At 42.8% G+C, this 14,437-nt stretch overlaps 1 protein-coding gene across 3 annotated transcripts in view; it reads right to left on the reverse strand.

Moving 5' to 3' along the window:
* Positions 1 to 14,257, reverse strand: part of AIDA (axin interactor, dorsalization associated) — a 39,453-nt gene extending 25,196 nt beyond the window's left edge. For all 3 annotated transcript variants that reach the window (XM_030946497.1, XM_030946496.1, XM_030946495.1), the window contains exons 1-4: positions 14,022 to 14,257; positions 11,156 to 11,225; positions 4,614 to 4,667; positions 2,602 to 2,656 (exon numbers count right to left, since the gene is read on the reverse strand). In XM_030946497.1, the coding sequence (XP_030802357.1) occupies positions 2,602 to 2,656; positions 4,614 to 4,667; positions 11,156 to 11,225; positions 14,022 to 14,131 (289 nt within the window). In that variant the 5' untranslated portion in view covers positions 14,132 to 14,257. The remainder of the gene's footprint in view (positions 1 to 2,601; positions 2,657 to 4,613; positions 4,668 to 11,155; positions 11,226 to 14,021) is intronic.
* Between the last annotated feature and the right edge of the window lie 180 nt (positions 14,258 to 14,437).

Genomic DNA, 14,437 nt, shown 5'->3' on the forward strand with positions numbered 1-14,437 from the left:
GTCCTGTCACTGTCATCACAGAGCACAGATCAGTGCCTGCCCCTCCCTCTGCCCCTCATGAGAAAGTTGTAACAGCAGTGATGTCTCCCCTCAGTCTCCTCCAACCTGAACAGATCAAGTGACCGCAGCCACTCCTCATAAGGCTACCCCTCAAGGCCCTTCACCATCCTCATAGTCTGATTTTATCAGCAGTTGGCTCTTTCTTGAAATATTTCAAAAGAAATTATCAACATAAATCAGAAGATCAGGACACATTAACTTGGTAAAGACCACTGTCCATTTAGATTCTCTGTGACAGTGATTTTTTCTGATACTTATACTTTTTTTTTTTAATAAACAACATATAAATAATTCAGACACCACACTCCCCAGTACAATCCAGTACACACTTGTCTTATAATTATCACTCAGGCACAAGGGATGCCCCAGCCCATCCATTTGTACTGTGCATTCTAAGATTGGTATAAGCTTCGACAAAGAAATGGATTTGAAATCCAGTGTGTTAACAATGACTTCACACAACGCAAACTCAACAGAGCCACTTGTATGTATGGAACCTCCTGTAGCATTATTCCAGCACAAATTATTCAGTGACAAATCCTTTAAACAAACAGAAGTAGCCAACTGCTTCACTTTCCAATCTGCATGAAATGGAAGTTCAAGTAGGAAAAGCTAGAACTCAACAGCACAAGATTAAGGGAAAAGAAAAAACTAATTCTAAGGGTCCTGGTTGTTAGAACAACACCAAAACCATTCTGACAGCTTCAGGGCACAAAAGTAATTAAAACAAGCCAAATTGTGCGAATAGCTGTTTTGTATGAATAGCTGTTTTGTTCCACCCTAATGGAATGGCTTGACCTAACAAAGGAATCACTTCTTTACATTGCCAGCCCAGATTTTTTAGCTTTTTCTGGTGGGATGCAAAAGAAAATTGACAACATGCGAATTAAAACACTTCACAGTGGATTTTATTAAATGGCTGGTATTGGACTGATTAAGATTTACTCTATTCGAGATACACTTAAAAACCACGAAACAAAGGCACAATTCAGAAAGAAAGAGGCCAGAACTGTCCAAGTAAGACAGCAGCATTAGGAACATCACTGTTCAATTGTTGTTGTAGAAGCACCCATTCTCCTCCATGGAAAATAACTCACTGTATTTGAAAACTGATGGCCACACACTCTTCCTTAGTTTTAATATAGTTGCTTGTTGTATGAGGTGTGGGCTGAATGCACTTCACACTGCTAAGCAGTTTTTTTGACAGCTAAAAATCAATTCTGTGATGGAGGGCAAGATAAACAACAGTCCAAATTATGGACTGTTGCACCATAATTGAAATTTTGGACAAGATTCCCATCTCTCTTCCATCATTCAGTCACTCACAGGGCATTTGCACAATGGAGTCTGAAATCCACAGTCATTCAATAATTACAACATTTTAAATACTTTGTAAACAGAGAGCAGCAAAATCTGCAGAGAAAAATCCCAAGTCAGAATTCAGAGGCCAGACATGCAACATGTAGTGTGAGGAAGACCGAATATTCCAATACACAGTTAAATCCCTTCCTGAGTTATGGTCTTCACCCATAAGACCAAGCAGTTTTGTAACACACCTTCACTTTGCACTTTTAAGGAACAGTTTAAAAGCATTTGGACTCTATGTTTTGGTAGAGATATAAGGAAGCTTAGCTCAATGCTCCAGTTCTTAACAAGCTCCTCTCTAGGATCCTGTGCAGAGAAGCTCAGCCTATTCATGAAGGGGAAACACTTGCCTGCCCATCATATTTATCCCCAACATATTGCTCAATGTAACAATTATGTCATAAGCAAAATAAAACCAACTTCAATCAGCATGAAAGTAGTTCTTCCACGTTTCCTGTTCCCTGAGAAATGCAGAAATATTAACATTCAGGATAATATTGCTTAGATGTGTAAGCTCTAACCATAAGGATGCTTTGAGAACAAAGCAGTCAGTGTTACAGGAAGGAAAATGAAGCAGATAAATAGATACTTCCTATATGAAAAACTTATTTCTGGATTGACATACCAAGACCTGACCCAGGATCAGTTGGAAAAAAATAACATTACACAAAACCCTTCACAGACTGACTCACATTCTCACTTTGACTCTCACCTTCACTGGTCTGGTAGCATTACAGTGGGAGGTGATAGGTGATTGGCTACCATGAGCACAAGTTAAATATTTTCAGAAGAAAAAAATAAATGTCATGCTGAAAGAAGGAAGACCACAAAGTGGTAAAATACAGTTCAAATAAGAAATGTGCAGGTAAATTATACAATGTACGACTGATAGCTAAAATACAATTTTGTGCAAAAATTAGCAATGCCCAAATTGCTTATTTGAAAATGAAGATGAATATATTATCTAAAACATTTGGGTTACTGTACTTTTAAATTACTCACATTACATTCCTTAATTCACATCAAGTTTTCTCTGTGTGGTAACAGACAGTTGGAATAAGCACCTAAACCCAGCATCACTGTTGAACTGCAGTGTTGGTTGGTCAGTATTCCGCCTACTGTCATGTTTTCCCCTGTCATGATAAATGCCACTCAAAATACAAAGATACCACTTACTTGGTTCCAACTTCTTCAGATCCTCAAGCTTAAACTCATCCTGTGACTGGGTGGACTAGGACAGTACAAAGAAAGAGTCAGATCTTCAGATGCACCCTCCTCATCTCAGAATAAGATGCAAGGTGCTTCCTTTGTTCAAGCACATCAAGTTACTACAAAGCTACATCCCCCCAAAAAAATCTCCCCAACAAAAGACAGGTTCACAGGTGAGGCAGAGACTACGTTACTTCTCACTTATTAAGAACAAACTTATCCAATATTCCAAGCTCTAATGAAAGATAAATATTTTTAAACCAACTTGTTGTAAATTCTTCCTTACTGCACACAGGAACATTCACATTTCAAGACGCGTGTCCAACATTGTGACACTAGCAGAAATTACAGTACACAGGATGAGCTTGAAAAACTCAGCCAAGAACTCACTGAAAATAGAAGAGGAATTCCCATCTTTCTTTTCTCCAGTTCTGATGATGGTTTCCTCCTCTGTCTGTGGCACATACATGTACAGTTCTCAGTAAGCCTACCTTACTCAACAGAGAAGTTCTTAATTTTTAATTCTGAAGTAGCTCACCAACAGTTAGGTAAGATTAGTTTTTTCTGAGACAAGTGGCAGAGCCGGCATAAAAAGTAGTGGAAATAAGAGGATTGACACTGGACATTCACTTCTGAGTGGATGGTCAGGTCTTACCTATTATTGTCATTGCACCCTTGGCATCCCTTAAGATTGCCCATTGTTTTCAACATTTAAGGTCCAATGAGAATTTTTTTTCTTGATTTTGTCCAAGAGGGAATAGGTACCTTCTGCAAGACTGTGTAAGGATACTAAAGCAGCTATACCCTTAGTGTTAGGAGAGTAGGAAAAGGTGAGAACACTCACTAACTGCTTTAACCTCTGCCAAGAAACCATAACCTCCCCAAAGTGAAGTGGGCAACAAGTTCTTGTATCCTCTCAAAAGGTTACAAAATCCTTGACTTACTGCTAGGGAATCAACAGCAGGGAAGGCTGGTCTTGCATAACCTCCAGCTTGGCAGGTTATGACATGGCTGCAGCTTGTGCTGCTGCTCCCAGATGTGACCTGACCCACAAAACTATTCCATAGTTGAACATGCAGGCTCTCCTCAAAGTCACAGTGACTCCAAGCAAATGAAATATTCTTCAAACACCCCAGGTAAGATCAAAATAGAATGACAGGTAGAGGTAACCAAATAATTCCTCAAATTCTACACAGCCTCGAGACTAGTCAGCCCCAACCTCATGAGTCCAGCATGCTGTATCCCAGCCTTTCAGACAATTGAAGGCAGCATCTTGTCCAGCAACATGAAGTACTTGGTAGTGCTGCTGGGAGTAACTTGATGCAAAATTTGCCTGTCATCACTCTTTCTTGGCAAAGAGGTAATCCACTAACTCAGTCTTTGATTTATCCCTTCCCCATCCATGGTCTCTTGGAAATTTCTCTCACTTGTTTTTCATTTTGGGGATAAGCATGTGCTGAGAAAAAATGATATCCACTCCCATGATATCTACTTTCAGTCCAGAAAAAAGCCCAAAGAGAAATTTACAAATTATTGTTTTCCCACATTTTCCTAGAGCACTGCCAGTTTCATGACTGCTAAAAAGTAACTTTTATTCTACACACACACTCTTCTTTGTGGTCTATTATGATTTGTGAAGCAGCTGAATAAGTCTAAGGGTCATTCTAGGGATCTTTTTAACATTGCACACAGGTTAGGAAGAGAAACGAAACAGTTTGGGAGGATGAAAATGAGGCAGAGAACCAAAGACACAAAATGTGGAGTTAAATTCCTGTACAAGCACCAAGAGATGGTCATATAAGCACTTTCAGCCTTTCTTAAGGCAGTCACCTGGGCCATCAAGACAACAGCCTGGAAATTCCAAGTGTTCACTCCATTTTCAGAAGTTTGGGTATTTCTGAAGACAGTAAACAAGTTTTAAAAAGCTCTACAGTTATTTAGTGCTAAAGTATGAAGTCAGATAGGAAAAAGAGCTATACCTGTAAAGCTGCACTTCTCAGTTCCAAGCATGTTGCAATTTTAGCTATGGTTTTCTGAAATGGAAAAAAAAAATTAGTACTGAAAATAGTATTTGTCCACATTGACACTTTTAAAAAATGTAAACACAAACAGTTGATTTTTTTTTTTTTGCAAAGGTTTCAGGTCTATTGTTCAGTACCAGACCACTGAGGATCAGAAGCTTTTTTTATAGACAAGCAGGATTTACTGAAAGCACAATAGATGAAAGACATCTGCCACTTAACTCCCCTCCCACAGCCCAACAACACAGATGGGGGTCATTCACTCTTCAGAAACTGTAGTAATGCCTAGCACATCATAAACTGTTTATAAACTCAACTGCTCTCAGGTGATAGAGAACTAAAAAAAAAAAAAAAAAAATCCAAGCCAAGCAGCCTATTACCTCCTGAGAACCTGAGTGCTGAGTGGTTTGTGCTGAGTTGCCCTTTTAGGAGCCAGGCCTACAGCTCCCAACCTCAGCAGACCAAGTCTACCCACATCAGACATTACAACAACCCAGTATCTCAGCCCTAAAAAAACCACAGCCCACTCCTGTGGGTTTTGGTGGGAGAGGAAGTCTAAAGGTAGATTATTTTTCTAACTCTCTATTTTTGTGATTTTAAGAGATTTAAACTGTGAGTGAATCATGGAATATATGCCTGAATTTAAACTTGTCAGCAATCTAAAATATCTGTAAGCAGAACTGCGAAGTAATTTCTCATTTTCATTTAAAACTTCAGAAGGCAGGGAAGGGCTTCAGAATAGCACATTGCAAGGAGTCTTGCTTTGAAGACAGCTTTAAGCTTTTATGTCTCAAAAAGTAAGATGCTCCAGCAAGTCACATTTGTTTCTGTTACTACCAGCTGAAATGAGGAGTTAAGACTTCCATTAGTGACATGAAGAGGACACAACTGCCCAGTGTATTTTTCCTGACCATCACAAGTTTGTTCATTGACTAAAGCCTTTTTGAGAAGAAAAACTCAGACAATGTGCAGAAAAATAAGTGCCAGATATAAATTCAAAATACTCCATGGAACATTTGTAGGGCAAGAAAACCAGCAACAATAAAGCTACAAAGAAAAGAGGTTTATTTTCAAATTAAATTTTCCCCCAGAAGGAAGACTAAAGTTGAAATACACAACTGTAACTCATTCTCTCCTTTTAAATCAGGCAATATAAAAACAGCTTCTCCACAAGCTGGATGCAAGGGGAGGAAAAGATTTCCAACAGCACAATTCTAGCATAAAAGAACTTCAAGAGTATGGGCACCTGGCAATCTATGCAGGGTCAGTCAAGTCCAAAAGGAGGGTTATATTTTTTGGACTCCAAGAGGTGGGTAACAGCAGATAAAAACTATGCATGCTTTCAAAGGTGCCTCCCCCATCACCTGTTCTGGCTCTCCTGCAAAGTGGTGTCATAAATCCTTCTCAATCTGCTCCTAGGCCCCCAGTAATTCCAACAAACTAAGTGACTCAAGTTTCAGTTCACCTTAGGCCACATTGGAAGTTGAAAGAGTTCAGGAGCTGAATCTTAAGTAGGTCACACATCAATACCTCAAGGGCAGAGCCAACAGCTGCAGCATGCAAAAGCCTCAGATATCTGATTTTCATCTGCCACCACTGGCTCAAAGTTTTTGAAGCCATTTCTCCCCAGCTGGCATCTCCCCTTAACATTGTTACAACATGGCACTAGGCCAGACTTTTCATCTTCATATTTTTTTATTACTGCCTATTGTATGACAGCCTTTCAAAACTTTAGTTCTTCTGAGCACCTTCCCAAAAAGCAGCGAGTGATGCCTATTAACACAGGACACATTGTTCAGTCAACAAACTCTCTCCTCTCCAAAATAAATTCTGCTATACAACAGAGACCCATGAGTGGATCTCCAGCACAGCTTGAAAAAACACAGGTATCTGGAAACAGAAAAGAGCACATAGAGTCCTGAGCTCACTTTGAGACTTTCAGACCCACACTGCATACGTGGGTGTTGTGGATTTGTTTACATGTACTGCCAGGCTGGGTGGGAGGACACCAAGTAGTACTGCAGAAGAAGATTCTCAGTCTCTAGAATGAGAACACACTACAGCCATCAGCTGCAGTATAACAAAAGGAATTCCTTTTTTTTATTTGTGAACATCTGGAAAAATATATCTGCAAAGGTAGATTCTTAAAGATGAAGGTGTGAAATAACGGGTAAAAGAAAGGAGTCCACAGGTTCCCTAGGGAAGGGAGGGGAATCTCTGAGGTTTGACTATAGCTCCCGCATTTGCAAAAGTCTAGCTGTTCCAATGGTTTGAGTGTTGACTGCTGAGCAAAAAGCATGTCCATTCTCTGTGAGATCAAAACTCCTCCACTTGCACAACAAAAAGAGGGCTATGAGTTTGCAGGGTACCAGCGCACAGCACACAGTCTCCATGCCCCACCACAGAACCAGAACACGTAAACAGATTTTCACCTGGCTCTGCCCCTCCTGGTATCTTGCTAAACGCACACCACAAATGAGGTCTCAGAAGCACTGCTCAGCCCCTATCTCCTATGAAAATTCACCAGTAAATTCAACAACTCCACTATTCCCTATCCTGCAGATTCATAACTGTGTGTTCTGAAAACTGCCTGAACTAGCAACCCCCTCACAGAACAAAGAGCAATACAAAATGTGTGTCCTCTGGCTCCTGGGAGCTGAAGTGCAATAATGGCTCTAGAAACAGATTAATTGAACAGAGTTTGGGAGTCTTAAATAGTAAAGAATAGGTTTTATATGGAATCTATTGAAATATGGCAGGCTCCCAGCAGGCATTATTCATAACTATTTCTTTAAGGGACCACACCCAACCCAAAAGTTAAAAATGCAGCTAAACACTGTTATCATTTTCAGCTGCTACTATCCCTGCTGCAAAGGCTCCTTTTTGCAACAGGGAAAACATTCTGCATCTCATTAGAAAGACTGAAGCCATAATTAACTTAGCTAGTTTAAAATAGTTTAGATTCAGTTTATTGTAAACTCATGATTAGAATGGGGAAAAGTCAGTTGATCTCGTACTCAAGGTTTCTTCAGAGGAGTTGCGTAAGAACTGTGCTAACTGTAATGGAGGCAAAGATGTTTGCACAAACACAGAGCCAGAGCAGAGCTTGGCTTTAACCGGAGTTTAGGCTGTTAGAAGACCAGTAGTTTAATGAATCATACTAAGACTGTTCAACAGTGCTTGTATCTCAGCAAGTTATCATTGTTTCAAAAGCAGGATTTTCTAACACTGACGAAAAATTAGCCTAGCACAGAAACAGTTACACAAGAAGCAACAACTGTGGTTGGAAGAGGGCTTTAAAGGTCACATTTATTGCACAGAGAACTGGGTGAGAGTAACTGTAGCTGGAGACAAGCCGATAGACATAGCCAAACCTAACTGGAACAATTCCTGTCACAAAACACAGTGGTTGATCATGAATGATCATAAATTTTAGAGAATGGAGGTAAAACAGTGAACAGCAGTATTCAAAATGTTATGACTGAGGTAAATTCACCAGGAGCTGCATCTCTTAGTATTCCACACATGCTGCCTCTCAGTGATAAAACTGTTGCACAGCCTCTTTATAGCTGTTGAAGGGAGACAAAACAAAATGATTTGCTGTTTACAGGATCTGCAGAGAAATGCTTCAATAAAATTCACAATCACTAATGAAGAGTCCAGCACTGTCAATTACCCAAGTCAAGACAGAGAACGAAAAATACGGAATTATGTCCAGCAATAGTTATAAGATGACAACCCATCACAATTTGAAAATACAGGAGAGAGCAACAAAATCTGTAGTCTGCTCTTTCAAGGCAAGCAGCATATAGTGCTTCAAAACTGATTCTTTAGGAGCAAAAATGGGAGATACAACTATTTAAAAGCCTGAATTCTTATCATAAACAATACATGCATTAGAAGATAAATGATAACTGGCTCACAGGATGACCAGGAAAGAAACTGGTGGTATCTGTCAAGTATTCTTAGATTAACAGATTGTATTATTACATTACCAAGTAATACACCATCAATTTTCGTGTGGCCATATCTGCACTGTAGCACCACCTGTGATGCACGAAATAAACCAAAACATGGTAAAAGTTCATACAGACAGATAAGGATGAGGATTTGAATCTAGTCTCGTCCTTTCCCTGCAGCTGTAAAGAAAGTAGCATCCCCTTGCTACAGAGGAATCACTGCTGAAACCTACCTTCCCCCCAGGGTAGATCAAGTAAAAAATGCCTCACAATAATTCTCGGCAGTATTTATGGTCCTTTGGAAAACAGCTGACCGAAAATCTACAAAAAAACTGCACTGATGGTAGATCAAGCAGTGGAAATCATAATCATCTTAAAGGCCTTTCAATCTACAAAATTCTGCACGTAGCCTTAGCCAGTGACATCAGATAAGCAAACCCTGAAGGTTACAGAGTCTTCCACAGTAAAATTAAAAATAAAAAAAAAGTGTCTCTTGTATAACATACAGAGCCTCAGCATGCTGGTGGGTGCACTGGCAGGAGAACAGTTGAGCAAAAGTTGCTGATTTGTAGCTGATTTTTAGAAGGGCAGGGGGAAAGAACATACATTTCTATTTAATCAAAATGCTTACAAACCCAGTACACACCAAGCCCTCCAGCCACATGCCATGTGAATTATATTAGTGATGACAGTAATTAGTCATACTGACTAGATAGATGATATACTGGACAAGCTCCTGCAGAAACAGGGAAGACAAGCACAGCATGGAGCTTTACATCAGAGATTTTGCTGTGCAGAGTTTTAAGTGCTTTTTTTAAGCAACAGCAAAACTCCACTCACAATTTTCTTTTTTTTTTTTTTTTTGTGACTAGCATTCCTTATGGTAGAGGAGATAAAGTGTTCTTTCAACAAAATGTTGGGGAATTCATTTGTGCATGTGGCTAATGAAACAGGCACCGCTATTTGATAAACAGACTCAAAGATTCAGTGCATCAGCCACATAATGACTGGCAAAAACCAGCAAGTGAAAAAATGCCATCCTCTTTCATAAATTATTTCAGCTTTAGAAATGGGTATCACTCTGCTGGGATGTAAAACCACCACCCATTACTTTTTTCTTTTCAGAAGATTGTTGCCTTAAGACATGACAGCACTTGTGCATGAAACATCTCCATTTCCTGAGCCCCTCAGGCCTTCCCTCATGGCTGACCTCATTCACTTCCACAATCTGGTTCAAGGTCCTTTTCATAAGACTCAGGGAACATCTGGAGGTAAAGCCCTGTGCGGTTATCATTCCCATACTCACAGGAGATGATGTCTCCAGAATTGAGATTAACAGCTTCACCTTCATGAAATAACTACATTTTCAAAAGTCTCCACAGAGGGGAAAGATGACTCTAGCTGAGAATAATGGAGAAAGCTACCAGCAAGAGAAGGAGAGCAGAAGCATTCAAGGAATAAACAGCTGTCCAACATTAACATGGCTCTCATGGCTTACAAATCAGGAAAAGTGGACCAAATTCTTCTCCAAAATTATGGCTCTGTTTAAAGGATTCATGAGCTTTATCATCTTTGCAGAAGGTAAGCAGAACATGGAAGACCAGGTCTTTGCTTTTCATGTTGGTACACATAGAGGAAACAGCTACAAACCTCCTTCAGAGTCTATGTAAAGGTGCATTTCTTTGAGCTTCTTTACACACACATCAAGTTCATCTCGAATTTCTGTAGCCAGCACCCGTTTTCAGGACTGACATTCCTAAGCACAGCTTCCATTGCTCTTGCATCCTATTACCATTGGTGAGACTCTGAGCTAGCAAATATCAATTTTCAGGTAAAAGCATTGCTCAAACAAGTGATTTTTTAACATAAAAATCTGGAAATATACATCTCTAGTTTTTTATTCCTAAGAAAAACATGCCTTTATAGAAGACAAGGAAATTTAGTAGGGCCTCATATCTCAAAAGATTTTATTTTGCAGTAAATGCTTGAGTGCATAAGTCCACTTAAATCCCATCACAGAACTGCAGTAGCATGTTGCTGAGACAAGAAACAGCCTTTTCAACTGAGGAGAGGGAGGAGTAAAGTAATTTCAATATTTTGAAAGATTATAAACAAATAACATTCTAAGAGACTGCTAGGGAGTATTCTGCCAGGACCCTTCCCTGTCAGGTGTTACATGTTAAGCTTTCATCCCCCTCACACACCCTCAGTGTCTGCAGTTCGAGATGTTTTGCATTCAGAATTCATGACATAAATTGTGCTAATGTTGAATAAGTAAGTTATCAAATATTAATCCAAAATAAAAGAAACACCCAGGTTATGAAAGACACTGGCCAGCATTCCTGACATTCGATAGCACAGCAGAGCATCCCTCACATCTAACGACAGCAACTGTTTCAGCCACGCTGGGCTCTGTTGCTGTTTGTGTATATTGAGGGAGGAAAAAAGGTCTCATAAGGCTCCGCCCGCAAGATAAAAAAACATAACACACATCAACATCTATGAGTCAAGCTCCTTGCCTGAACAAACAGCAGTACTCACCTTTTGATCTTCTGTGAATTCCGAGTTGTTGTGCTGAGACTGTGCCACTTTCTGGAGGTGCCTGGCTAATCTGGATGGGGGAAAAGAAAATTGTAAAGTGGGAACACAACACAAACACACACACCCCAGCTCCAGAAAATGTGTCAGCCAAAAGGTTCACAGACTGCTGCTCCAAAGAGGTTTGAGCTGGTTTTGCTGCTGTGTTTTTGCTTTGTTTTTGTCTTTTGAATCAAAGTTTTCTATAGTCATGGTAGTTCATACTTAAGAAAAAACCCCAGAAGGTGGACAAAATGTGCAACATTAGGCAGGAAAGAGTAATGCATCATGAAAGGAGAACAGGTAAGAGGGTCATTATAGCCAACAGCCCCTTTTACAAGCACTGACTTTTTTTCCGCTCACAAACCCCTTCTTTTACAATAACAAACCACAGCCCCTGTGAAGACCCTCTGCAATCCCACGCACATTTCCCGGGAGAGGCTGAGGCAAGTGAGATGCCAGGGGGCTCAGGTGAGTGTTCACCCTAAGCCATGGCACACACTCTCCCAGCACTGGAAGCCAGGCACAGGGCGGCTTGGCCTTGGCTACTGGGGTGGATCCACTCACATTTGTGCCTGTCAGCATCACAGGCGGAGCACAAACCTCACCCCTTGTCATCACCAAGGCAGGAATATCAAGGGGTTTGGAAAGGAATAGCAAGCAAACAGCTCGAGAAAGCAAAAAGAAGCTAGAGGGAAGCTATGGGAAGAGTTACAGTTTCCATCCTGAGAGGACGGAGAATATTAAATAAGCAAAACCTCTGGGCAATTGTTGCCATTCCTTGTAAATAATTTTTTACAAGCAGAGGGAGAGGGAGGACAGGGGTTGAGGGGAAACCCAGGGACATCACAATAGGCTTCCTCCTGGAACCTCACAAGTTTGCACTGTGAAAGGGACACTGCTTCCCTCCACCACTGCTGTGGGCATTGGCCCAGCTGTAGGAGGGGTTTATAAAATATATACACCAAGATGCATCCAGCAGAACAAATTGTTGTCAAAGCCACAGGAACAAAAATCAGAATTCAATTTCTTTGCTTTTCCTCAAAATCAGATCTCAAAAAATGCCCATACTGACTGAGGCCACTGTAGCTTTTAACTCTTACCAGGAAAAACACAACCAAACAGGAAGAGGTAACTGCACAACTTGGTGGTATTGTCCCACCTCAAAAATGGAGAAAGATTGGGCCTGAGAAAAGACAAAAAGCATAAACATACTTGAACCCAAAAGTACACTCCTTGCCTACTGCCCTGCCCTATGAAACACAGGACGCAGAGAAAGAGCATTGTAAAGTAACGATTTAAGAAAACAGATTACCATAGCAGCAATATGCCGCCCACAACAGGCAGCATCACAACATTAACATTTCTGCAAGCATCATGAACACAACCCTCTTTCCATTTGTCACTAATACAAAAAAAAATCCACCCTAATCCAAATGAATGCATCTGGCGTTGCCCTTGAAGTTCATTCAAAGTTAGATGAGACCAAATTCCATGATGGGGACATTTAACAGGGAAGCCACTGCTGACAGCTCAAATGGTTCCTGCATGAATAATCACCCAAATGACTGACATCCACATATGGGCAGTTACTAAAAATATCTTATTTTACTTTTGATGATTCTTTTTTTCTGCTGAGATACAGATCTGGAAGAGAACTTTTTTCATCTCTCTGCCAAGGTTTGTAGAGTAACAGCCTGCCCTACTCTAAAGGCCATATGCAAACTGCATATCAGTGAACTTGCAGTGACAAGTAACACTTCATCCTTCCTGGTGAGTGAATGAAATGAGGTTACAGCCTCTCCTGACCACCTGGTATGTGGCCAGCAGACCAGTTACTCTGAATGACAACTGAACTGGCAACCAACGTGGTTAGAACCCAACTTGTCCTAAACAGTGCTAAAAGATCCCTCAGGGAGCATCTCTTCAGCTGACTTTCTCTTAGCAAACAAGTGTGAACCCTCTTGTCAACTTACAGAAAATTCACCATGAGAAGCCTGGCCTGAAATACTGCAATCACAAAGAAATAATTTTCATTGTCATGGCAAATGGAGAAGTAGGGAAGAACATCTGACTAAAGGTACCAGGCGTGTTTCCAAGGAGTCCATCATCAGTGCCCTGTAGCCAATACTCCTCTGCTGCCACAGGAGTCATGGATGGTGCAGTGACACCCTGTGCCAGCCAACCTGACTGGGGGTGCCAGGTTCCCCACCCTCCCACACTGGTACCATCGGGGACACAATACACAAGCATGCAATGGACCCCTTTTCATTCTGATGAGTTGTATGGAGTTTTTTTGGTTAAGGCTGATACTTAGGCAGCCCATTTGCCAGGTCACTCCACTGCCACCAGCAAGGTGCCAGGGCAACAGGACGATGGGATGGGAGCATCCTGGTCCAGTGGTGCATCGGGGGCTCCATCAACGAACCATTCCGGTAGCCCACGCTCTCAAAATCACAAGCTGGTTTGGGGTAGAAGGGACACTAAAGGTCACCTTGTTCCATCCACTGCCATGAGCAAGGGACACACCTTCTACCAAAGCAGGTTGCTCTAAGCTCCACGCCGGCCGCTGCCGACCTCCCAAGAGAGCGGGACGGCCGGCTCCCGCCTCGCCCCCGGGCCGGGCACCCCCGAGGGAGCTCCTCGGCTCCTGGCCCCGCGCCTTGGGGAAGGGCCAGAGCCGACAGCGGGGCCCCAGGGGCGACGGGGCTGCGGCCTGGGTACGGTGGGGCCCCCTGCCCTACCCTGCCCCGCCCCGCCCCAGCCGGGGCCGCTCCCTCACCCCGGCGCCTCGCCCAGGACTCCGGGGCCGTGCCAGGCTCCCACTCACATCTGATACTCGTCGATCGCCTCCACCAGCTGCCCCCAGGAGTCGAAGTCGGTACCCTTCCGGAAGCTGGCGCCCCAGCGCTGCAGGAGGCTGCGGGCCGCCTCCGACATAGCCCCAGCGCTAGGGCACCATGCTCACCCCGCGCCGGGGCACCCACCGCGCCGTACAGCCGCTCCCGCCAGTCCCGCGCCGCCGGCACGGCACGGCACGGCACGGCACGGCACGGCACGGCACGGCACCGCCCCGCCCCCCCGCCCCGGCCCGGCACGGCCCGGCCCGGCCCGGCCCGACCCCGGGACACCCAAGCGCGGCGGCGCCTCCCGCCTACACCGCCCAGCCGCGGAGGCGGCGCCGGCCGCGCCCGCCCGCGCCATCGCTACCGAGGCGAGGGCGCCACTTCCGCCCCGGTACCTGTC

This window comes from Camarhynchus parvulus, chromosome 3 (genome assembly GCF_901933205.1).
Source record: "Camarhynchus parvulus chromosome 3, STF_HiC, whole genome shotgun sequence".
NCBI classification, from domain to species: domain Eukaryota; kingdom Metazoa; phylum Chordata; class Aves; order Passeriformes; family Thraupidae; genus Camarhynchus; species Camarhynchus parvulus.